Below are 23,948 nucleotides of genomic sequence, written 5' to 3' on the forward strand. Positions count from 1 at the left end.
CGGGACCCCAGAAGCCGACCGTGGACCGACCCCGCGGCCCCGGAGCTCGTCCCCACCTCAGGGCTGCGGGGCGCGTGGGAGGCCCGGGGACCCCGACCCCGAGACCTGCGGCGCCCGCCCCTTCCCGCCCCGCCCGCCTTTCCCGGGGTCCCCGCACCCCACGGCCGCCCCTGCGGGTCCAGGACCACGGCCGGCCTGGCTCCTCGGCGGCGCCCCGCCCGGGCAGCCCGTCCACGGGCCCGCTCGCCAGGGTGTGGCCACCGCAGCACCCCGGGCTCTCCTGGGCCAGAGGCGCTCCGGGAGGGACACCCCCTTTTCTCCTGCTCCGCAGGGGTACGGCCGCAGGGGCCAGGGCGGGGTCGTCGCCTCTGGGGAGAGTCTTTATGGGCTGGGGCGGTCATGAGGCCACGGGGCGGCTGTGGTGCTGCTCGAGGCCCGGCCAGCTGGTCATCACGGGGAGCGCCGGGTCCACAGCCGGTAAATCTACGGCAAAAAACACTCCCACGCTGTGAGCCGCGGGGAGACACCGTGTGCCGCTGCAGGGAGGACGCCTGGGGGGGCGCCTCCCCCGGCTCGTGTCCTCAGGGAGGGTGAGCAGCCGGGAGGCCCCGGCGTGGACAGCACAGAAGCTGCCCGAGAATAAAAATTCTAAATATCGCCGTGCTTTATTTTATATAAAGTTCTTCACATAATATAAAAAAGCATAGCTCCAAAGTAGAGAAAAGGACTTAAATATTCTCCATAGGAACACTGGCCACAAGTCAGGTGCCAGGGCCTCCCGGTGGTGCAGGGGTTGCACTCAGCGCTGTCGCGGTCCCAGCCTCTGCAGCATGAGTTCAATTCCCTGCAGGGAGCAACCCACAGGGCGCAGCAGACCCTCCTGTCGCCCCGCTGCTCCCCCCAGGAGTGTGTTCCAGTGGATCCTTCTGTTCTGCTCCCCACTCTGTCTCAGGAATGCGCTCACCACCCCCCCGCACCTCTTGCTCACACCCCAGCTCTTCAATGCATAAATGAACATATCTTTTATCAACGCATATCAATGCATAAATAAACATATCTTAAAGAAAAAGACGTCCAGCTGTGAGACATCCAATACAGTTTTGAAAGCTAAGGGAACCTAAACATAAACACACAAGAACAAATGTCTAAAACCTACACATTTTAACTGTACACATGTAGTTCCTCAGTAATAATTCACATGCATTTTAATTTTATTATAGTACGTCACACAGTCCAGTCCTGTTACAATCAAATTAGATATCAAGGAATTAATATTCACACCAGTTGTTGCTTTCAGTCACACATTCCTTTTCCCCAAGGACATGTCCATCCTCCCAGCTCCATCAGATCCAAGAGCAGATTCCCCTTGTCTTTTGAACAAAAGCATGAATGTCTCTTAGAGGAAGACACTCCATTAGGAATCGTGAGGGGTGGGGGACCCCACTCAGCTGTGTCCCCTACCCCCACAGGGCACAGGGCCCTCTGTGGAGACACACACAGGCTGTGAGGACCGAGCGGCCAGGACTGGGGTCCCGTGACTGTGTGTGCCTGACGATAGACCCCTTTACCACTGCTTCATTTCACATAAATGTGGGAGATGTGTGAGTTCTAGGAAATTCTTTGACCACCAAATACATGTTTTAAACTGTGAGCCGCATTCATTTTATGAACATCACATGGGGAGGGGTTGGGGAAAGGATTGCAGTATTTTAGGAAACAGGAGTTTATGGAAGATTATGAGAATATAAATTTTTGAGAAAGGAAAAATGCTAAAGGAAGTCTATGCTTTAGAAATGATGACATGTAAGAATTAGAGGGGAAAAGCTGAATTAATGAAGTTATAATTTTAGATTGTGGTATCTCACATCTTAGAGTACTGGCCCTTCATCAGTCTCCTCACAGCAGACTTCATGGCTTGGTTCCTCAGACTGTATATGACGGGATTAAAGGTGGGGGGCACCACCGTGTAGAACATAGAAATGGCCAGGTCAGACATGGACGGGGTCCCTGAGGTCGGCTTCAGATAAGCAAAGCATCCGGTGGAGATAAACAGCACCACAACCAGCAGGTGGGGAAGGCAGGTGGAGTAGACTTTGGCCTTCCCTTCTGTGGATGGGATCTTCCTGACAGCAGAGAAGATGTGGACGTAGGAAATGATGATGAAAATAAAGTAGCAGATACACAACAACGCAATAACGAGAACAGGGACAAGTTTGCTCATTACATTTCCTGAGCAGGAAATAGCCAATAACTGGGGGATGTCACAGAAGAACTGGTGGACCACGTTGGACCCGCAGTAGGACAAGGAGAAGGTTCCAGCTGTGTTCAATGCAGCATTGAGACCCCCACCCAGCCAGGACACAGCTGTCAGCTGCACACACCTGTCCCTGCTCATGAGGACCTCATAGTGCAGGGGGTGGCAGATGGCAGCATAGCGGTCAAGGCTCATCACTGTGAGCAGGTGCATCTCTGTACCAACAGAAATAAGCATCATGGAGACCTGGACGACACAGCCCAGGAACGAGATGGAGCTGCTGTGCCTCAGAGAGCTGGCAATGGACTTGGGGACAGTAATTGAGATGAGGCAGAGGTCCGTGAAGGACAGACTCCTCAGGAAGAAGTACATGGGGGTGTGGAGGTGCCGGTCCAGGGTGGTGATGAGGACGATGAGCCCGTTCCCCAGCAGGGCGCCCAGGTAGACCAGGGAGAAGAGCAGCGGGTGCAGGAAGCCCATGGTCCCCTGGGTGGGGAACCCCAGGAGGACAAATTCTGTCATGGCCGTGAGATTGGTCACCCCTGGAGCCATCATCTGTGTAAAAGAAGAAAGTGGGAAAAGCCTGTCTTCCAATATTGAAAATATAAGGGTTATCAATATCAGTTAATAATTCAACGTATTTTCTACATAATTATTCTGTCTAGGTTGTGTGGATTCTAGTATCGTCATCTGTGTATACAGTTTTATTCAAACCATTTATTTCCTTCTAATGTGAATGTGCCATTATTTTATTCTCCAAATATGTCCACCAGATTGGTGAGAGACTCAAATTTCAACTGTCCCCTACAAAACCTGAACACATTAGAATCTCTTATCTGTCAAAAATCTCAGCAAAGCTCCCACGCTACGCACCCACCCCAGTCCCGCTACTCTTACTCCTGCCCAGGCCCCAGCGTCTCCGCCCAGCACACCTCCCAGAGGTTGTCCAGGGCACAGCCCCAGAGGACACGGGACCATGCCCAGCCCCTCCCCACCCTGGAGAGCCTGTCCCTGCTCCTCCAGCACAGCCCTGGTCTGGGGAGGCCCCACAGGGACGGGTGTGCAGGGAGGTGGGGTGTGTGGGTCCCCGTTTTCCTGCTCCCCGGGACCCGACACTGTCCTGGAACTGAATGATCTGGGCTCGGCGTCCCCGTGCGGCATGTCCTGACGCCTCCTCTGTCAGATTCCTGCCCCTGTGGCCTCCCTGCTGCCTCCTGGCCCGTCCCCTCGTCTCCTCATCTCCCTGCCCCTGACTCCCCACATCTGAGGACCCAGAGACCCCGTTTCCCGCAGAGTCTCCTCCTGGGTCACCCCCACACGTCCCTCCTGCAGGATGGGCTCGTCCACCCCGGGTCCCTCCCGACCCCTCTGTCCCCCCTCGGACTCAGGCACGTCTGTGCAGGGAGGAGGCCGCTCCGGGGCTGAGCCGGACGGTCTGTGCGTGTGGCTGTCCCTGCCGGTCCCAGGGCCCCGGGTCCCCCGGGTGCGGGTTTGTTCCTCCCCCCAGGCCCGTGCGTGAGTGGGGACGTCTGGACACGGGGCAGCCCTGCCCTCTCTCCCCTCCCCCTCCCCAGTCTCATCCTCTGCCCCCTCTGTGGGGTGAGGGAGGGGCGGGCCCTGGGGAGGCAGGATTTTTGAGAATACAGGAAATAACTTTGTGGATATACATTAGTGTAAACAATCCAATATTGTTTAATTACAAAATAAATTAGGGTACAATTTGGAGTTGTAGAAATTATTTGATTATTTTAAATGTAATGATGAAATATATTTTGCACAAATCTCTTCTTGACTTATTTTAAAAAAACCTGTTACTCTTCCTTTTACAGTATCACTAACAATCCCTGAGTGACGGAGTTGGAGAAAAACCCCAAGTCCAGGTCCATAAATAGATGTCCCTGCCACCCGCACTTCACTGTCAGAGCCGTGAAACGCTCCCCAAAGTTGCTGCAAAAAGTTATTGAATCTCTACTTGACATATAGGTCATAAGATTTAAGGACAAAAAGAAGTAACATTCTGATTTTTGATAATAAGTATTATTTTTAATTTCATCTTGAGTTTAGTATTCATCACATTTTTGCATCAAGTGTTTTGATTGTATTTGACACTGAACACACACGGGCACACTGTGCTGAGCGCCCAACCACAGTGACGATGTGATGTTAGATGTATCGTAGGTCATGATCTACTTCTTGATGATGTTATAAAAAGTCATAGTACTTGGAACAGTTAAAATAAAAAAAGTTATTTTCTCCCATTGAAATTCATCCCAGGAGAATATGGAATTGTGAAATTCAGCAACTTGTGCACCTTTAGAATTTATTAGTTTCATTATTTATAAAATAAGATTTTAACTGCTATGCTCTCTCCAATGTAAAATGAAGCTTGAAACCTAAAAACTTTCAAGTGTGAGAAGATTCTCCCCTGCAAACGGCTGGGGGTAGATACCTGCAGTCTGGGGGGAAAGATCCAGCAGCCTTGTCCTGTCACTCTCCTGAGGTTGTCCCCATGGCAGAACAGAGGGCGTCCCGGCCTCTCACTCCATGGTCGGGGCTCGTGGGGAGCCTCTGAGCACTCACAGGATGTTGCACCCCGTCCTGCGCCGCCTCCTGGACAGAGCAGGGCCTCAGGGCTGGGCTATTTGAGCTCTGGAGCTGGTGTCCCCGGGTTGGACACTGTCCAGATTCCAGCCCTCGGGACCCTCCTCCAGAAGGACAAGTGGCCTTTCCTGAGTTCACTGTCTTAATTGGGTCGTCTTAGAGCACATTCAGTGACCATTAGTGCCCTGAGTGTGTCAGAGGCAATTTCGTTAGTGGTTTGCACATCTGTGGAAAGGAATGTAATTGTCCTCCAGGCTCCATCACCCTCCACTGACCCTGCCACGGGGACCCGGTGTGGCCCCGTCATCAAAGCCACAGAAGAGCCACGTCCAACGGGAGCAGGAAGGTCACCGCCACACACTGTGCGCCCCTCATGGGGACCTGGGGAATGGGTGTGTGGGGGTTGGGGAAATGTGGAGGCAGGAGGGGGCAGGAGAGGAGGAAAACCAAGAAATATATGAATTTGTTCATGTTACTCCCAATTATTTTTATTTAAATACCATGTTATTCTCAGCACTGATGGATGTCACAAAACCTGAATTGTCGTATTTGACTGAATTGAGTTTTCATCTTACAGTTCAGGTCAGTCCCCAGGCTGGGCTCCGTCTTGACCTGTCCACACGCTGGTCTGTGGCTTGGGGCCTGAACCAGGGAAGTGGGGGACCCCCTCCCGGGGGCAGGTTCTCCCCCGTGTGCTCAGAGCCCTACCACGGTGGGGGGGGACCCAGCTCCGGAGCTGTCAGTGCTCGAGGGCGCTGCTCCCAAACCCCACCTCAGCCGCATCTCTGGGCCCCCTGAAAGCCTCTCCCCACCCCAGCCAGAAGGGGGAGAGGCCACTTCAAACACCAGCGGTTCAGAGACACGAGGGACCACACGCACTGCACCCATGGGTGCCCGTGGGGTCAGCCCGGCCCGTCCACAGGCCGCTCGGGCTTCGGCGCCTCCCCGCCCGCGTCCACCCGCCCCGCGGCCAGCGGCTCTGTGCAGGCGCCGGCGTCTCGCCCGAGGGGCCCAGAAGCGGGAGCCGCACCGGGCGCGCGGGCAGCCCGGCCAGCGGTCGTGGTCACCCCCGGGCACCGCGCGGCGGGGCGCACGGGTCAGGGGCGCGTGCGGGGTCCCTCCTGGCCCCGGGGGCGGCAGCAGAGCCGGAGTGTCCCCCCGCGCCTGGACAGCGTTGGCTTCTCCGCCCGCCCCGCGGCGCCCGCGGCGCCTCTTCTCCGCCGGCTTCCGGAGCGTCACCCCGAGGCAGGGACACCCCCTTTCCAACGCTGGGTGAGTCGGCTCTTGAGCCCCGACCCCGCCTTATATCCCCCCGGGCGGCCCCGCCCACAAGTCTGATTGGCCCATGTTCAATCCTGCGTCTGATTGGTCCATTCAGCTCCCATCACGGCTCATAGCTCACACCTGATTGGTCCGTCCAGGATCAGGAAGTGCATAAAGGGCGTCCTGGGCTCTGCGGCGCCTTGGCCGGACCCGCCCGCACCCGGCTCGGCGCCTGGACGCGCCTCCGGGGTCCGCTGCCCGGACGGCCTCCCTCCTCGGTGAGTGTCCATGGCCCGGCCTCCCTCCCCGGTGAGTGTCCACGGCCCGGCCTCCCTCCCCGGTGAGTGTCCGCGGCCCGGCCTCCCTCTCCCATGAGTGTCCACGGCCCCGCCCTGGCCTGCGCCCCGGGTGGGTGACCAGGGCCCAGAACCCGACTACGCGGCCGGGCCCGGGCTGGCCGCCCCACGCCTCTCAGGTCCGTCTCTGGCCGCACCAGAGCCACCGCATGTCCTCCGCTTGGGCCATCCGGGCCTGACCCCGCAGTGGTCACCCGGCGGGCGGCAGCTCTGCCCCCTGGTCGCAGAGGCGGAGGCGGATGGGGAGACGCGCAGGAGAGGGGGGCCCTGGGCTCCCCCGCCCGGCGTGTCCGAGGCCATCGCCCGCGGGCGGACATGGGCAGCGCGTGTGGCGTCCCGTCTGCCCTGGCGGGCCAGCAGCGGAGTGACCACCCGGCAGCGAGAGGGCCCCGGAGTCCCAGGCGGTGCCGGGCCTGCCTGAGGCGCCCCCGGGAACCCCCCTCCATGGCGCGTGTCCAGCTGGTTACTGCGGTCATGGCGTGAGGTCCAGCGCAGGCCCGCGGGCCGGGAGGACACACAGGACAAGTCCCAGAACCTCCCCTGCATGTTCGCCTTTGACTGAAATGTGGATATTTGTGCCCAAAGGGCTCTGCGAGGTGGACCCGGCCCCCAGGGCCGCGCGGGGTGGGGGGTCAGGAGGCGGCGCTTGGAGCCTGGGGCTGGGCGAGGCCGGGGTGAGGGACACGCGCTGCCCAGCGAATGATGTCATATCCCAAAGGGGCAGGCGACTGTGATCTCATATTATCATTGAAATGATTATTACTTTGACTCATTTTATTTCTCAGTTTCTTTTTTTTAAAGATTTATTTATTTATGCATACAAGGGCTGGGGTACAGGCCAGAGGTGTGGAGGGTGAGAGGACCCACCAGAGACAGAGTGGGGAGCAGAACAGGCAGACGGACTGAAACCCACTGCTGAGGGGAGCAGCGGGGAGACTGGAGGGGTCTGCGGCGCCATGTGGGTGGCTCCCTGGCCGGGGATGGAACTCGTGCTGCATGGCTGCAGGCAGCTTCCTAGCGCTGCGCGTAACTCCTGCACCACCAGGGAGGCCCCTAATTTGAGTGATTTTCTAGCTCATGTTTTATTCTGAGATTTGAATGGACAGTCAGGTCTCGTGGTTAACTGCATGTATTATCATAAGAAACATTTTCATGGACAAATATGTGATAATCAGTCAGGAGAGTTTGGAGACACAGTGACCTGCTCCCGGAGAAAGTGCACCACCCAGCCCACGTTCTCAGTGTTAGGGAAACGATATGGGAACCTCCGTACGTGCAGGGAGATGTGTAGGGGATATGGGAACCTCCTTACGTGCAGGGAGATGAACAAATATTGCCAGGCTTTATTTTGCATAATGTTTTACATAATAAAGAAAACCTAGTTCCCAAAGTAGAAGAAAAATGAACTTTAGTTTAAGCTACGTGAAGGTGGAGAGGAAGACCTGGTATAGAATCAAGATACAATCTGGGAAACTAAGGAACCTAAAAATAAACACAACAAATTAAAAATTATAAATATTTAAGTAGAAACATAGTTCTTCAAAGATCATTCATAGAACTACTTTTGAAAACACCACACCGAGGGGTGCAGTCACGTTGGCATCCAAAAGGCATCACAGAAATTAACATTCCATCCCTTCCAGGTTTCACTCATAGATTCCTACTAACCAAGGGAGCGTCCATCCTTCCACCTCTGGCAGAGTCAGGTGGGGTTTCCCTTTGTCCTTTGAGCAGGAACAGGAACTTCTCCTAGAGGAGGAAGACGCCCTGTGAGGAATCGTGAGGGACGGGGGTGGGGGGCTCACTCTCTGTCTCCCCTCCCCTGCACAAGGACGGGACCCTCAGTGGAGAGACACAAAAGCTGTGGGTACCGAGTGCCCAGGCCTGGGGCCCCTTGAACATGTGCTCCTAGGACAGTCCACATTTACCACTGCTTCATTTTATGTTAAGTTGGTGATGCGTGAGTTTATTCTTTCTACACAAAATACAAGGGGCCCTCAGTGGAAAAACACAGGCTGAGGGAACCGAGCATCCAGTATTGTGGTCCCATGACCATGTGCTCCCGAGACAGACCTCCTTTACCACTGCTTCGCTTCACATAAATGTTGGTGATGTGTGAGTTCTAGAACATTTTTCTAAGCCACATGCACTCTTTTCAACCATGAGTGGGAATTCAGTTTATGAACATCACACAGCTGGAGTTTTGGCAACTGAAAGCAGTATTTAGGAAACTAGAGCTTATGGAAGAATATGAGAATATAAAATTCTGGAAAAGGAAAAATCCTAATGCAAGAAATCTGTACTTTATAAATGATAACATGAAGAGTTAGAGGGAAAAACTGAATAAATCGGGGGTTATAATTTGAGATTGGGATATCTTACATCTTACAGTACTGGCCCTTCATCAGTCTCCCCACAGCCGAATTCATGGCTTGGTTCCTCAGACTGTAGATGACGGGATTAAAGGTGGGGGGCACCATCGTGTAGAACATAGAAATGACCAGGTCAGACATGGACGGGGTCCCTGAGGTCGGCTTCAGATAAGCAAAGAATCCAGTGGAGAGAAACAGGGCCACAACTAGCAGGTGGGGAAGGCAGGTGGAGTAGGCTTTGGCCTTCCCTTCTGTGGATGGGATCTTCCTGACAGCAGAGAAGATGTGGACGTAGGAAATGACGATGAACATAAAGCAGCACAAATCCAATGTCACATTAATGAGAATGGAGACAAGTTCGCTCATTAGATTTCCTGAGCAGGAAATAGCCAATAACTGGGGGATGTCACAGAAGAACTGGTGGACCACGTTGGACCCACAGTAGGACAAGGAGAAGGTTCCAGCTGTGTGCATCACAGCATAGAGACCCCCACCCAGCCAGGACACAGCTGTCAGCTGCACACACCTGTCCCTGCTCATGAGGACCTCATAGTGCAGGGGGTGGCAGATGGCAGCGTAGCGGTCAAGGCTCATCACCGTGAGCAGGGTCATCTCTGCACCTGCTGACATAACCAACGTGAAGACCTGGAGGACACAGCCCTGGAAGGAGATGGAGCTGCTGTGCCTCAGAGAGTTGGCAATGGACTTGGGGACCGTGGCTGAGATGAAGCAGAGGTCCGTGAGGGACAGACTCCTCAGGAAGAAGTACATGGGGGTGTGGAGGTGCCGGTCCAGGGTGGTGATGAGGACGATGAGCCCGTTCCCCAGCAGGGCGCACAGGTAGACCAGGGAGAAGAGCAGTGGGTGCAGGAAGCCCATGGTCCCCTGGGTGGGGAACCCCAGGAGGACAAATTCTGTCATGGCTGTGAGATTCGTCACCCCTGGGGCTGTCATCTGTATAAAAATTTGAGCAGAATATAACATGAGTGAAGCCTTCCAGTCTGAGTGTAGATGACACCTACAAGGACAGTCACAGGTGTGCCCCAGAGGTCACTCTCCGGGTGTGGAGGGGAGGAGATCCGTGTCTCTCGCTCTCTGTTGAGCCTTCTGTGTTCAGCTCCAGATACGCGCCTTTATCACACAGGATCTGGGATCAGGAAGGAGGGACATTTCAGCTGATCATAGGATTCTGCTCTGGTTGATCCATAGCCAGACTAACAGCCCCTCCCCACCGCCCCAGCCCCGCTGCTTCCCCCTCCATGTGCAGGTCTGTTCATCCCACCAGGCCCGTGCGTGGGGACGTCTGGACACGGAGCAGCCCTGTCCACTCTCCTCCTCCCCCATCTCCTCCTCTCCTCCCCCTATGGGGGTGATGGAACAGGATTTTTAGGAAAATGTAGTGAAATATAACTATTGTAAGATAAAAGAAACAATTCCAGCTAATTTAATGAAAACAAGAAAAAATAAACTCAAAAAATGTAGCCGAGGACAAAACTTTTTCAGTGATTTAGAATACATATTTATTTACATTGACAAAATTAGGAGAAAAAGTCGTGACTTTCTGTCTGACTCCCTTTCTTGTCATAATACTTTAGGGATGAGGATGTGTACCTTCCCTTTTTAAACAATTAGCATTATTTTAAATTTCCTTTCAGATTTTCTCCACTGCCCTCTAAATACTTCCATTAAATGTGATTTCATGTAACATTATATACTTTCAACTCAGAGTGCTAAATATTAAAAATTAGTTACAAAACAATAATTGCCCTATATACCCTAGGTCAGAATATTATAAAATAATAAATGCACGAAAGAGCATATTCTGTGGAACACCGTAAAATAAAATTATCCCAGAACAACATGGCCTTCTGAAACTGAACCATAATCCACCTTTATAATTTATTAGTTTTCAGTTATAAGATGACTATTTTCACTACTGTTCTGAAATACAAAATGCTTTTGGAAATGATACTGTGTTGTAAACAATGTTACCTCAATAAAGAAAAAACAAAGTCACCATTGGAAATACAAGCAGTAGCACAAATAATTCATGTTGAAATGCCAACACTTGGACGTATGGGTTAAATGAAGTATGTCAATAAATTATAATTTACGATTTAAAAAACTTACTTTTTTAAAAAATTATTTGACAGACACCTCAGTCTGGCGTGACGCACCTGCTGTCTCAGAAGTTGCTTCCCACAAAACTCGCCCTCACAGAGACAGGAGGAAAAGTAAACCTCACTTGATGGCCCGGTCACCCGCTGCCCTCTGCTGTGCTGACCTCTGACATCCGGGTCCAGGCTTCCCGCTCACTGACTCCGCAGACAGGCCGCAGGGCTCGCTATCTCCATCTCTCGCTGCCCCCCAGGCCCTGACACCGTCCCCAGCTCCCCTTCCTCAGGGACCTCACCCCGAGAGGACCAGGTGTCCCATGTCCCCGTGGACTTCTTAATGTTGTCCCCAGTAATGAACCTCCTGAGTCATCAGTGCAGTCAGGGGGTCTCAGGAGACTCTGTGAGCAGGTGCGTGGTTCCTCCTCCTCAGGCTCCATCTGCCTCCACTGACCAACCACAGGGGACCCGGGTGTGGCCCCGTCGTCAGAGCCACGGATGAACCACGGCCACAGGGAGCTGCAAAGTCGCTGTCACTCCCTGTGAAGCCCTTCCTGGGGAGGCCTGCAGAGATGGTTGTGAAGAGGTTGAGGCAAGAGGAAGGGAAATGAATAAAGTAGGATGGAACTAAAGGAGGAAGGAAAGAGGGAAGGAAGACAGAGAATTTCAACAGAATTGAACAAAGAAAACTGGATCTGCTGAAGTGGGAATGGTTCACGTCATCACAAATTTACTCTGTGTGCTTTTGTTTATTTTTTTGCAGGTCCATTCTCAGCACTACCAGTCTTGTCTGAAGCTGAATCGCTACTGCTAGTGAGAGTGTGTCTCCTATATCTTCCCAAGGAGAGGGGCCTTTGCAGTTGGAGTGGTTCTGGTGGATGGTTCTTCATGGTTTGAGATTCCTGGGGTTTGATGTCATGACTGTTGTGTCTTCAAATGCGCAGTAAGAGGCCTTTTGTGGGTGTTAAATGCTTTGGGAAATGAATAATTTATCAAGTAGAGTATGCCACAGTATTGACTAGATTGGGGGGTGTGGTGTCTGTGATGATCTTCGCATCCTGCCCACACTTAGAGGGGAACAGCAGTAATCGACCTTCATTGGACCTGATCCATGATAGTGCGTGTGGCAGAGAGTGGAAAGGCTGGGCTGAGACTCTTCCTAGCAATGTCCTTGACCCTTTCCAGGTCATTTAAATAAATATCTCAATGATTTTGCAGTGACTAGAAGAGTTACTGCTACTATATTCTGTAGTTGTGCACAAATATTAAAATGGCTTCTCCAATAACATTAGAAATGAACACATTACCCATTCATCACTGAAAGGCTAATTTATCTTCAAACACAGGCTCTGGGAACCTTGTTTAGGGCCACATTTTGCAGCCGCCCCAGGCTGTGCAGGTCATGGTCAGTTCTCTCACATGAAAAGATAATTTTGTGGCCTTGGTAGACTTTTCAGGTCTTTAACACTGACTCAGGGGACAGATCAGCTCTCTTCCTCAGCATTTCTCTGGCATCTCCCGCCCTCTGGATCTCAGAGTGACGCTGCCCTTATACCGCCTCATCCCTTGGTTTACATATGCACATGCCCCGTGTTCTCTGGGCCCAGGTGTCCACACTCACTCACTCATGTACATGTACATGTACAAGACTTTGGGTGACAGCCAAAGAGGCTTATGGCAGGAGGGGGCAAAAGGCCTGACTTTTACCTCATATACCCTACAATCCACCCCTTCAGGATTTTTCACTGCTCCCTAGTGCCTGGCACAGCCACCCTGTGGCCCTGGGAGTGCCGGGCAGCAGATAAGGTTGCTTTAAGCCACCAAGGCTGACAGGCCCATCCTTTGATCTTCATCTCCTGTGGCGGGCAAATGATTCTGTCCACCCCCAGGTCCCAAAGTTCTCCGCCTTCTGGCAGGATTGTTTGTGCAAGTCAGTCAGTGTCATCTTTGTCACTGGGTAAGCTCTGAATAATGGATGGGGTCCTACTTTTTTCCTGACGAGTCTGCTGCCTCAGGGGTATAGTGGGCTGGGCCTTGCAGGGCTGTCTTCTCTTCCCCATGAGGTCCGAGGTGTTCCCAGTGCTTGTCCTCCATCTCCCAGACCTTGTCTGCCTCCTGTGCTCCTGCAGCATCTTTAGCTCTTCTTGGACTTTGGCAACCATCTGTGGTTCCCAGCGACTCTGATGTTGTCTTTGACTCCATTTGTAGATGCCATGTGGTATGTCTGCTCTCAGAGTCATATCCTGCCGACAACATCAATTGTTTTTCAACCATCCAAAGACAGGTAGGTTCACTGTCATCTCTCAAGGACAAAAAGATAATTTTGGAGCCTTCAGTATATATTTCCATGTAGATATTTAGAGCTTTCATGCTGTATTGGAACAGACCAGCTCTCTCCCTCAGCTTTCTGGGACTGTCTGCCCTCCCTCTGGATCTCAGATGACCCAACCGCTATATCCCCTCATCACTTGGCACAGGGGTCCCCATTAACATATGTGCATGCTCCATGATCTCTGGGCCCAGGAGTCCACAATCATAGGCACATGTGCAAGACCTCAGGAGTTAGTCATAGTGGCTAATGGCAGTAGGGCTGAAAAAGTGATTTTTTTTAACCCATTTACCCAGCAGTCCACTCCTTCAGGTCTTTTTTTTTTTTTTTCTCCATACAGTCTACACAGCATTATTCAGCAAGAAGTGGCAGATGTACTTTCCATTTCAGTGTGCTACAGAGTCTGTGGGACCTGGTCTGGCTCAGAGCTCACTGGAATCGTGACCTGGGATGACCTTCCCAACTTGGGGGCCAGAGCTTCCCACTTCAGCTTCTGTCTGCGTCGGTCCCTGAGAAGAAGCCATCCTGCCAGGTTCAGGAGCCCACATCCCCCCAGGAGGTCTTCCCCCAAGCCCTCAGACTGGAGCACAGACCCAGCTATTCCACACTGTGCTGGGTGGGCTCCTGGTGCAGGGAGAGGTGACCTCCCTGGACACTCTGGGGAGCCTGAGATCCTCCTGGGAGAGGACACCCCCTTTCCTTCTGCTCAGTGAGGGGGTGGGTGTGGATAAGCAGGGCCCAGAGCCAGGATTAGTGCCTCCTTGGGCCGGGTGTCCTTTTAGAGTTCCACACAGGGAAAAGGTTATGGGGGTTCTGGGGAATGACTGGGGCTGCTGCTCACTGGGGTCTTGGTGGAACCTGTGTCATCACTGAAAATATCATGGTCATACATTAGTAAAAAGTATAATTACTCATTTCTGTTCAACTTGGATGAGAAAGAGGGTTTTTTTAATATTTAGGAACACATTTCCCATATTTAAGTCTTCTTAGACAACAAACTCGAGAATGTGGACTCCAGTGTACATGTACAATCTGTGAAGATAAAAAGAAAATATTGTAAAAGTATGTATTAAATATGAAGAATTAAAACATCATAATTTGCAGCACTCAAAAATCACAAGGAAACAGTGTGACAGAACTAATCCATCATTATTAGTTTATATTAAATAATTATAAAATTATGAACTAGACGACAGCTATTCCATGTAGGAGGTGTTAATCTCTGGGGATTTAACAAAACACATTCGAGGTCAGCCAGTGTCAGGACATGCAGGCAAAGTTCAGGAGCAGGCATGGTTTAGAACCCCAATAACATCTGCCGACGACCTGCAGGGCAACTGGGTGTCCTCCTTGGAAATGTTTGTGTTGGTTTCTTGCCCATTTCTTGATTGGGGTGTCTGCTTTCTGTTGTTGGGCTGTGACATACCTTGTATGAATGGAAACCAGGCCCAAGTCAGATGTATGATGTGCGCATATTTTCTCCCAGTGCAGGGGCCTGTTTTTATAGTGGTTTTTGAACTCTCTAGTGTAGTGGGGAGCATTTGTTCCTACGTGCTTGTTTCCCTTGTCCTTGGGGATCTTGGGCTTGTGTCCCCAAGTTCATCTGTGGGGTGGATGTGCAGTAGAGTGGCATAGTTCCTCAAGTATTTATGACTTTCTCACATCCAAACCTTTAATCCAAATAATATTGTTCAGTAGCTATAATTATAAGGGGAACCCAACTTAAAACTGCAATGACTTGTCACCCACCCCTATGAGAATGGGCCAATCAAAAAGACTGAACACAACTGATGTTGTGTGGATGTGGAGAGAAAGGAACTCTCACCTCTGTTGGTGGGAATGTAAGTAGGTAAATCCTCTAGGAAAATGGTTTGGAGATGTCCTAAGTAAATAAAAATGGAAATCCCATAGGAACTAGCAATCCCTTTGCTAAGTTTTTATCCCAGAATGTGAAAATTCTACAATACAGAGACTCATGTGACCGGTGTCACAACAGCACCGTGCACCATTGCGGAACCAGCCCAAGGGCTTTCAACAGAGGAGTGAATAAGGTAATTGTGGGTCCATAGTCAGTGGAATTGTACACAGCGATTGAAAAATCAAATCATACATTTGGGACAAGGTGAGTGGACCTTAAAGTTATCTTGTTAAGTGAAATAAACCAGATAGTGAAAGACAGATAGCAGAGGGTCTCACTCATCTGTGGGATAGAAAATACAGAAAACCGGGCCTCCCTCGTGGCCCAAGGGGTTAAGATGCAACCTATGAAGCTAGCCACAGCCACTGCAGCACGAGTTCGAGTCCTGACCAGGGAGCTACCCACGGGCACAGCAGACCTCTCCTGCCTCACCCGCTGCTCTCCTCATCAGTGTATTTAGTCAATCCACCCTTTTTTTTTTTTTTAAAGAGGCATGTATTTATTTATTTTTTTAATTTTATTTTTATTTTATTTTTATTTTTTTTATTTATACAACCACCAGGTACAGTCAGAAGCGCGGGAGGGTGAGAGAATTCACCAGAGCCAGAGCGGGGAGCAGAGCAGGCAGAAGGACCGAAGGACACTGCTGAGGGGAGCAGCGGGCGGCAGGAGAGGTCTGCGCGCCATGTGGGATCCTCCTCCGGTGGCCGAGGAGCAGCCAGGGATCGAACCGGGGCCACAGAGGCTGCGGGCAGCTTCGCAACCCAGCGCTCAACCGCTGCGCCACCGGGGAGGCCCCTCAATACACCTATTCTGTTATCCACTCTGTCTCTGGTGAATCTTCTCACCCCTCACAACTCTGGCCTATGCCCCAGTTTTTATATGCATAAATAAATTAATCTTTTAAAAAAAGAAAATACAGAAAACTGACTTTACAAAATACAGAAAACCAATTTGCACTAGTGAATAAGTTCACTGTTACCAGGCAAGACTGGGGAAAGGAGAGGGATAAGGAGTGGAAGCAGGTGGGTATTCATGTGGGTGTTCCTCAGAGTGTGAGGGGAGATGCGCACACACACACAAAGGGGAAAAGCTGGATCCCACAATAAGATATCAAAGATGTGACAAAGAGACTGATAAAGCCCCAGGAAGGAGAAACTTAAGATCAAGGTCTTTCATTGGAAAGATTATTAACTTGAGAGATTTTCCAACACAGATTTTATTCTGAAATCTGAATGGAGTCCATCTGGTGGTTAACATACGTTTTTCAAAAAAAAATTTTTCTGGACGGAGTATGTTATGATCCCTCAGGAGCGTTTGGAGACACAGTGACCTGCTCCAGAGAAAACGCTTGAGCAAGGAGCATCACCCCCAGTTCTCAGGGTGGGTAAATAGACATGAGGCCCCAGGGTTTATAGCACAGAAGCTTCTGGAGAATAAAAAAAACATAAATATTGCAGTGTTTTACTTTATATAAAGTTTTACATAGTGAACTTAAGGGGGGAGTGTGCAATTGTATGGGGAATATAACCAAAATGATAATGCATACATTGTGCAAAAATAAAAAATGATGTAAGAATTGTATAAAATAAAATATCAATTTAAAAAAAGGGCCTCTCCGGTGGCACAGTGGTTGAGCGCTGGGTTGTGAAGCTGCCCGCAGCCTCTGCAGTGCCGGTTCGATCCCTGGCGGCCGGGTGACGGTCCCACATGGCGCGCAGACCTCTCCTGCCGCCCGCTGCTCCCCTCAGCAGTGTACTTCGGTCCTTCTGCCTGCTCTGCTCCCCGCTCTGACTCTGGTGAATCCTCTACCCTCCCGCGCTTCTGACTGTACCCCAGGGCTTGTGTAAATAAATAAATAAATCTTTAGAAAAAATAAAATAAATAAAAAGAAAAATAGTGAACTTAAGTGTTATCTAAAAGAATGTCAAGAAGAACTCGTAGAGGAATCAAGGTACAATTTGGAAAACTAAGGTAACTGAATATAAACACCACCATAACAAAGGTCTTAACATTAAATTTTGAAGTAGAAATGCACTGACTCAAAAATGATTCATCTACTATAAAAACAAAACGCTGCATCACAGGAGTACAGTGTGATAGGATCAAGTCAGATGTCACAGAAAGTGACAGTCACATCCATGACAGGTTTCAGCGCCAGACTCTCATTCCCAGGTCAACCGTCCAACTCCCACCTCAGGCAGATTCATGGCAAGTGTAGTTGCTACATGACCTTTGAGCAGAAACATGAATGTCTCTTAGAGGAAGACGCTGCATTAGGAATCGTGAGGGTGGGAGCTCGCATTCAGCTGTTCCCTCTCCCCCCCACAAGCACGGGCCTCCATGGAGACACACACAGGCTGTGGGAACCGAGTGCCCAGGACCATGGTCCAGTGACCGGTGCTCCCAGGAAAAAATAACTTGCATCTTGTCATTGTTAGTAACTGTTGGTGACCTCTGAGTTCTGACTTCTTCTGAGTCAGAATTGTGTGACTTCTTGCAAACAACATCACATTGTTTTTAACATGACCTGGAATTCAGGTTATGAGTTTCACATGGGGAAGGGTTTTGTAAAAGTCTGCATTAATATACAGAACTAGACTCTAAGGAAGAATATGAGAAGATGAATTTCTGACAAGAAAAGCAAGAGAAAAGTCTATTTGTAAATGAGGACATGTAAGACAGTAGAGGGGAAAACTGAATAAATGAGGTTTATAATGGAGATTGTGATATCTCACTTGATGGACAATTGGCCCTTCATCAGTCTCCCCACAGCCGACTTCATGGCTTGGTTCCTCAGACTGTATATGACGGGATTAAATATGGGGGGCACCACCGTGTAGAACATAGAAATGACCAGATCAGACATGGACGGAGTCCCTGAGGTCGGCTTCAGATAAGCAAAGCATGCAGTGAAGAAAAACAGCACCACAACCAGCAGGTGGGGAAGGCAGGTGGAGTAGACTTTGGCCTTCCCTTCTGTGGATGGGATCTTCCTGACAGCAGAGAAGATGTGCACATAGGAAATGATGATGAAAATAAAATAGAAAGTACTCGACACCACACTAATGAGAATGGGGACAAGTTCATTCACCAGATTTTCTGAACAGGAAATAGCCAATAACTGGGGGATGTCACAGAAGAACTGGTGGACCACGTTGGACCCACAGTAGGACAAGGAGAAGGTTCCAGCTGTGAGCATCACAGCATAGAGACCCCCACCCAGCCAGGACACAGCTGTCAGCTGCACACACCTGTCCCTGCTCATGATGACCTCATAGTGCAAGGGGTGGCAGATGGCAGCATAGCGGTCAAGGCTCATCACCGTGAGCAGGTACATCTCTGTACCTGCTGACATAACCATCATGAAGACCTGGACGACACAGCCTGGGAAGGAGATGGAGCTGCTGTGCCTCAGAGAGTTGGCGATGGACTTGGGGACTATGGCTGTGAGAAGGCAGAGGTCCGAGAAGGACAGACTCCTCAGGAAGAAGTACATGGGGGTGTGGAGGTGCCGGTCCAGGGTGGTGATGAGGACGATGAGCCCGTTCCCCAGCAGGGCGCACAGGTAGACCAGGGAGAAGAGCAGCGGGTGCAGGAAGCCCATAATCCCATGGGTGGGGAACCCCAGGAGGATGAATTCTGTCACGGCCGTGAGATTCGTCACCCCTGGAGCCATCATCTGTGAAAACGAACACAGGAAGAAAATTAAATCTTCCAATATTGAACATAAAGTGGCTTATAAGGATAATAATTCAGTCTATTTACCAGGTAATTACTCCTCCTAGGTGTCTGTAGAATAATACCCTCATCTGCATGTCCTGCTCTATTCAACCTTTTATTTCCACGTCATGTGTCACTAAGTTGTGCAACTTCTCTGAAATTTGGTAAAGAGCAGAAAATTTCAACTCTCCCCTACAAACTTGAACAAATTAGAATCTCATGCCTCTCAAAGAACCTGACTGACAGCCCCTCCCTTTTATTCCCCAGCCCCGGGGCTACCGCCTCCTGCCCAGGCCCCAGCATCTCTGGCCAGCACACCTCCCAGAGGTTGTCCAGGGCACAGCCCCAGAGGACACATGACCATCCCAGCCCCTCCCCACCCTGGAGAGCCTGTCCCTGCTCCTCCAGCACAGCCCTGGTCTGGGGAGGCCCCACAGGGACGGGTGTGCAGGGAGATGGGGTGTCATTTCCCATTAAAGGACCTTCCTCCCACCTCTAGTTATTATAAACTGTCTCTTGCAGAGTCTCCTCCTGGGTCACCCCCACACGTCCCTCCTGCAGGATGGGCTCGTCCACCCCGGGTCCCTCCCGGCCCCTCTGTCCCCCTCAGACTCAGGCACGTCTGTGCAGGGAGGAGGCCGCTCCGGTGCTGAGCCGGACGGTCTGTGCGTGTGGCTGTCCCTGCCGGCCCCAGGGCCCCGGGTCCCCCGGGGGCGGGTTTGTTCCTCCCCCCAGGCCCGTGCGTGAGTGGGGACGCCTGGACACAGGGCAGCGCTGCCCCCTCTCCTCCTCCCCAATCTCACCCTCTCCCCCCTCTGTGGGGTGACGGAGGGGCAGGCCCTGGGGAGGCAGGAATTTTTTTGTTTTTTGGTTTTTTTTTAAGATTTATTTATTTATTTAGTTAGTTAGTTAGTTAGTTAGTTATGCAAGCACTGGGTACAGTCAGAAGCGCGGGATGGTGAGAGAATTCACCAGAGCCAGAGCGGGGAGCAGAGCAGGCAGAAGGACCGAAGGACACTGCTGAGGGGAGCAGCGGGCGGCAGGAGAGGTCTGCGCGCCATGTGGGACCCTCCTCCGGTGGCCGGGGAGCAGCCGGGGATCGAACTGGCACCGCAGAGGCTGCGGGCAGCTTCGCAACCCAGCGCTCAACCGCTGCGCCACTGGGGAGGCCCGAAGGAGAATGTGAGAAATAACCTTGTGGATATACATCAGTGGGAACAATTAAAAATAGTTTATTAAATAAATAAGGACACAAAGTGGTCTAGATATACAATTCTTTTCATCAATTTTAAATAAATATTGGGCCTCCCTGGTGGTGCAGCAGGTTGAACGCAGCACTGTGAAGCTGTCAGCAGCCTCTGCAGTGCGAGTTCGATTCCTGGCCGGCCAGGGAGCGACCCACATGGTGCAGCAGACCTCTCCTGTCTCGCCTGCTGCTCCCCTCAGCAGTGTATATCAGTCAGTATGCCTGTTCTGCTCCCCACTCTGTCTCTGGTGAATTCTCTCACCCTCCAGCTCCTCTAGCTTATACCCCAGTTCTTGAATAAATAAAATAAACCTTTAAAAAAATAATAAAATAAACGTTTATGATAAGATAAATTTTGATGTACTTTTGTTAAAATAACAATCACTGAATGATGGAGTTGGGGAACAATCCCAAATTCGTGTCCTACATAGTCAGATGTCCCTGCCACCCTCATTTTAATTTCAAGGCTGTGAAAGCTTTTGAATTTCTACTTGACTGTTATATGTCACATATTTAGGGCACCAAAGGATAACATTAACAATAAGTATTGTTTTAACTTTCATCTTATATTTGTTTTTCATTGAAATAATTCCATTAGTTGTTTCGATTTTATTTAATACTAAATATATACTCCGAGTGCTGAAAGCTAAAAACAGTTCCTACGCAGTAGTGTCATCTGCCATAATTCAAAATATTCTCTATGATAAATGTATTAAAGAGACTAATGAAAAAGACATTTTCTCTCATGGAAATGTATCCCATAAATACACTGTGGTGTGAAATTAAACTCTTTGGGAAACTTTAGAATGTGTCAGTTTTCTTTATTGAATAAATACTTTAAGGTGCTTTCTGAAAACAGAAATGAAGCTTGCAATGAAAGCGTCCAATCTGAATGGATTCTCCTTGGAAAACTGTTTAAGAACTGAATACCTGCAGTCTGGGGGGAAGTTCCTGGGCTGCCGTGTCGAGTCTCTCTCCTGAGGTTGTCCCTGTGGGCGGATAGAGGGAGTCCCGGCCTCTCACTCCATGGTCGGGGTTGTGGGGAGCCTCTGAGCACTCACAGGATGTTGCACCCCGTCCTGCGCCGCCTCCTGGACAGAGCAGGGCCTCAGGGCTGGGCTATTTGAGCTCTGGAGCTGGCGTCCGCGGGTTGGACACGGTCCAGATTCCAGCCCTCAGGGACCTTCCTCCCGAGGGACAAGTGCCCTGTTTTGTCTTAATTGGCGTCATCCTGTAGCACATTCAGTGACCATTAGTGCCCTGAGTGTGTCAGAGGCAATTTCATTAGTGGTTTGCACATCTATAGAAAGGAATGTAATTGTCCTCCAGGCTCCATCACCCTCCACTGACCCTGCCACGGGGACCCGGTGTGGCCCCGTCGTCAAAGCCACGGAAGAGCCACGTCCAACGGGAGCAGGAAGGTCACCGCCACCCACTGTGCGCCCCTCATGGGGACCTGGGGAATGGGTGTGTGGGGCAGGAGGAAACGTGGAGGCAGGAGGGGGGCAGGAGAGGAGGAAAACCAAGAAATATATGAATTTGTTCATGTTACTCCCAATTATTTTTATTTAAATACCATGTTATTCTCAGCACTGATGGATGTCACAAAACCTGAACTGTCGTATTTGACTGAATTGAGTTTTCATCTTACAGTTCAGGTCAGTCCCCAGGCTGGGCTCCGTCTTGACCTGTCCACACGCTGGTCTGTGGCTTGGGGCCTGAACCAGGGAAGTGGGGGACCCCCTCCCGGGGGCAGGTTCTCCCCCGTGTGCTCAGAGCCCTACCACGGTGGGGGGGGACCCAGCTCCGGAGCTGTCAGTGCTCGAGGGCGCTGCTCCCAAACCCCACCTCAGCCGCATCTCTGGGCCCCCTGAAAGCCTCTCTCCCACCCAGCCCCAGAAGGGGAGAGGCCACTTCAAACACCAGCGGTTCAGAGACACGAGGGACCACACGCACTGCACCCATGGGTGCCCGTGGGGGTCTGCCCGGCCCGTCCACAGGCCGCTCGGGCTTCGGCGCCTCCCCGCCCGCGTCCACCCGCCCCGCGGCCAGCGGCTCCGTGCAGGCGCCGGCGTCTCGCCCGAGGGTGCCCAGAAGCGGGAGCCGCACCGGGCGCGCGGGCAGCTCCGGCCAGCGGTCGTGGTCACCCCGGGCACCGCGCGGCGGGGCGCACGGGTCAGGGGCGCGTGCGGGGTCCTCCCGGCCCGGGGGCGGCAGCAGAGCCGGAGTGTCCCCCGCTCCGGGGTCCGGACAGCGCCCCGCTCTGAGGCGGGCCGGGCCTCGGGCCGCCTCGGCCGCGGGGCCGCAGGATGGACCCGAGCCCGTGCCTGGATGGAGTCGGCTTCTCCGCCCGCCCCGCGGCCCGCGGCGCCTCCTCCCCTCAGCCTCCACGTCCCGTCCCGGCCCAGGGCGCGCGGTTCCCCCTCTCCTCAGAGCCTGCGCTGCTCTCCTCAGGGCGCCGCTCCTGCCTCAGGCCCCGCCCCGCCCCCCCGGGCTCCTCCCCTCAGCCGCCGGGGCGGAGCCTCTCGGGTGCCCCGCCCCCAGCCCCAGTGGACCACGTTGCATCCCTGAGTCTGATTGGGCCGGGCCCGTCCGCCCCGGCGCCTGATTGGTCCAGGCCCCGCCCCGGAAGTGCGGCTCTCCATAAAAGGGCCCTGAGGCGCCAGGGCAGGAGCAGCTCGCGGGGGAACCCAGGAGGGGGGCCACGTCCTGCCCCCTATGCAGACGGCTCTGGGAGGGGGATTCAGGGGTGCCGGACGCCCCCTGGAGTCCCGGGCCCGGCCCGACCCGCCCGCGCCCGGGCCCAGCTCAGAGCCTGGACCTGCCTCAGCCTGTTCTGCCTGGAGACCCCGGCTCCGCCCTCCTCTCCTCAGGTGAGTGTCCACGGACCCGCCCCTTCCCTCCTCAGGGGAGTGTCCACGGCCCCGCCCCCCTCCTCGGGGGAGTGTCCACGGCCCCGCCCCCCTCTCCTGGGGGAATGTCCATGGCCCCACCCTCCTCTCCTTGGATGAGTGTCCACGGCCCCTCCCCTCTGTCCTTGGGTGAGTGTCCATGGCCCCACCCTACCCTTCTCTCTCTCGGGTGAGTGTCCACGGCCTCACCCCACTCTCCTTGGGCGAGTGTCCATGGCCCTGCCCCTCTCTCCCTCGGATGAGTGTCCACGGGGTGCCCCGCTTCTCTCCTTGGGTGAGTGTCCACTGGCCCCGCCCTTCTCTCCCTCAGGTGAGTATCCACCCGCCCCACCCTCAACCTCTGCCACCCCAGGGACCCCGGTCACCAGGGCCTGCCACCGGACCCCGCTGGGCGCCTGGGACAAGGGCTGGCTGCGGCTGCGCCAGGTCCATTTCCAGCTGCGTGAGAGCTGTCTATGTCCACACTCACAGCCACCTGGTCCCTGATCCCGTAGCCATTCGCCAGGTGGTCCCACCCCGTGGTCCCCGAAGTCAGGGAAGGTAACGCCAAGGAGAGAACGGGAGCCCCAATCGAAGTGTTGTGCGCAGAGGAGTGAATAAATAATGTGGGTCCACACACAGTGGAATACTACACAGCTATTAAAAAGGTGAACTAGTGCCCTTAGGGACCAAAGGTGGACCTTGAGGTGCTTATGCTAGTGAAATGAGTCAAAAAATGAAAGACGGGCCTCCCCGGTGGCGCAGCGGTTGAGCGCTGGGTTGCGAAGCTGCCCACGGCCTCTTCGGATCCCCGGCTGCTGAGGAGGATCCACATGGTGCTCTCCTGCCGCCCGCTGCTCCCCTCAGCAGTGTGCTTCGGT

General features: G+C 52.6%; 1 protein-coding gene and 1 long non-coding RNA gene across 2 annotated transcripts; one reads left to right on the top strand and one right to left on the bottom strand.

The window, feature by feature from the left end:
- Positions 1 to 8,852: 8,852 nt before the first annotated feature.
- On the bottom strand, positions 8,853 to 9,800 carry LOC119236953 (olfactory receptor 14A16-like). The gene has a single exon (XM_037500884.1). It carries the CDS (start codon positions 9,798 to 9,800, stop codon positions 8,853 to 8,855), a length of 948 nt encoding a protein of 315 aa, XP_037356781.1.
- A 1,208-nt stretch (positions 9,801 to 11,008) lies between these two features.
- Positions 11,009 to 14,696, top strand: LOC129145205 (uncharacterized). Its single transcript, XR_008550417.1, has 4 exons — positions 11,009 to 11,080; positions 11,724 to 11,903; positions 13,169 to 13,244; positions 13,630 to 14,696. It is a non-coding gene; the product is annotated as an uncharacterized LOC129145205 (long non-coding RNA).
- The last annotated feature ends 9,252 nt before the right edge of the window (positions 14,697 to 23,948 follow it).

The sequence above is a fragment of the Talpa occidentalis genome, unplaced genomic scaffold (assembly GCF_014898055.3).
Source record: "Talpa occidentalis isolate TD23 unplaced genomic scaffold, MPIMG_talOcc4v2.1 talOcc4.9, whole genome shotgun sequence".
NCBI classification, from domain to species: Eukaryota; Metazoa; Chordata; class Mammalia; order Eulipotyphla; family Talpidae; genus Talpa; species Talpa occidentalis.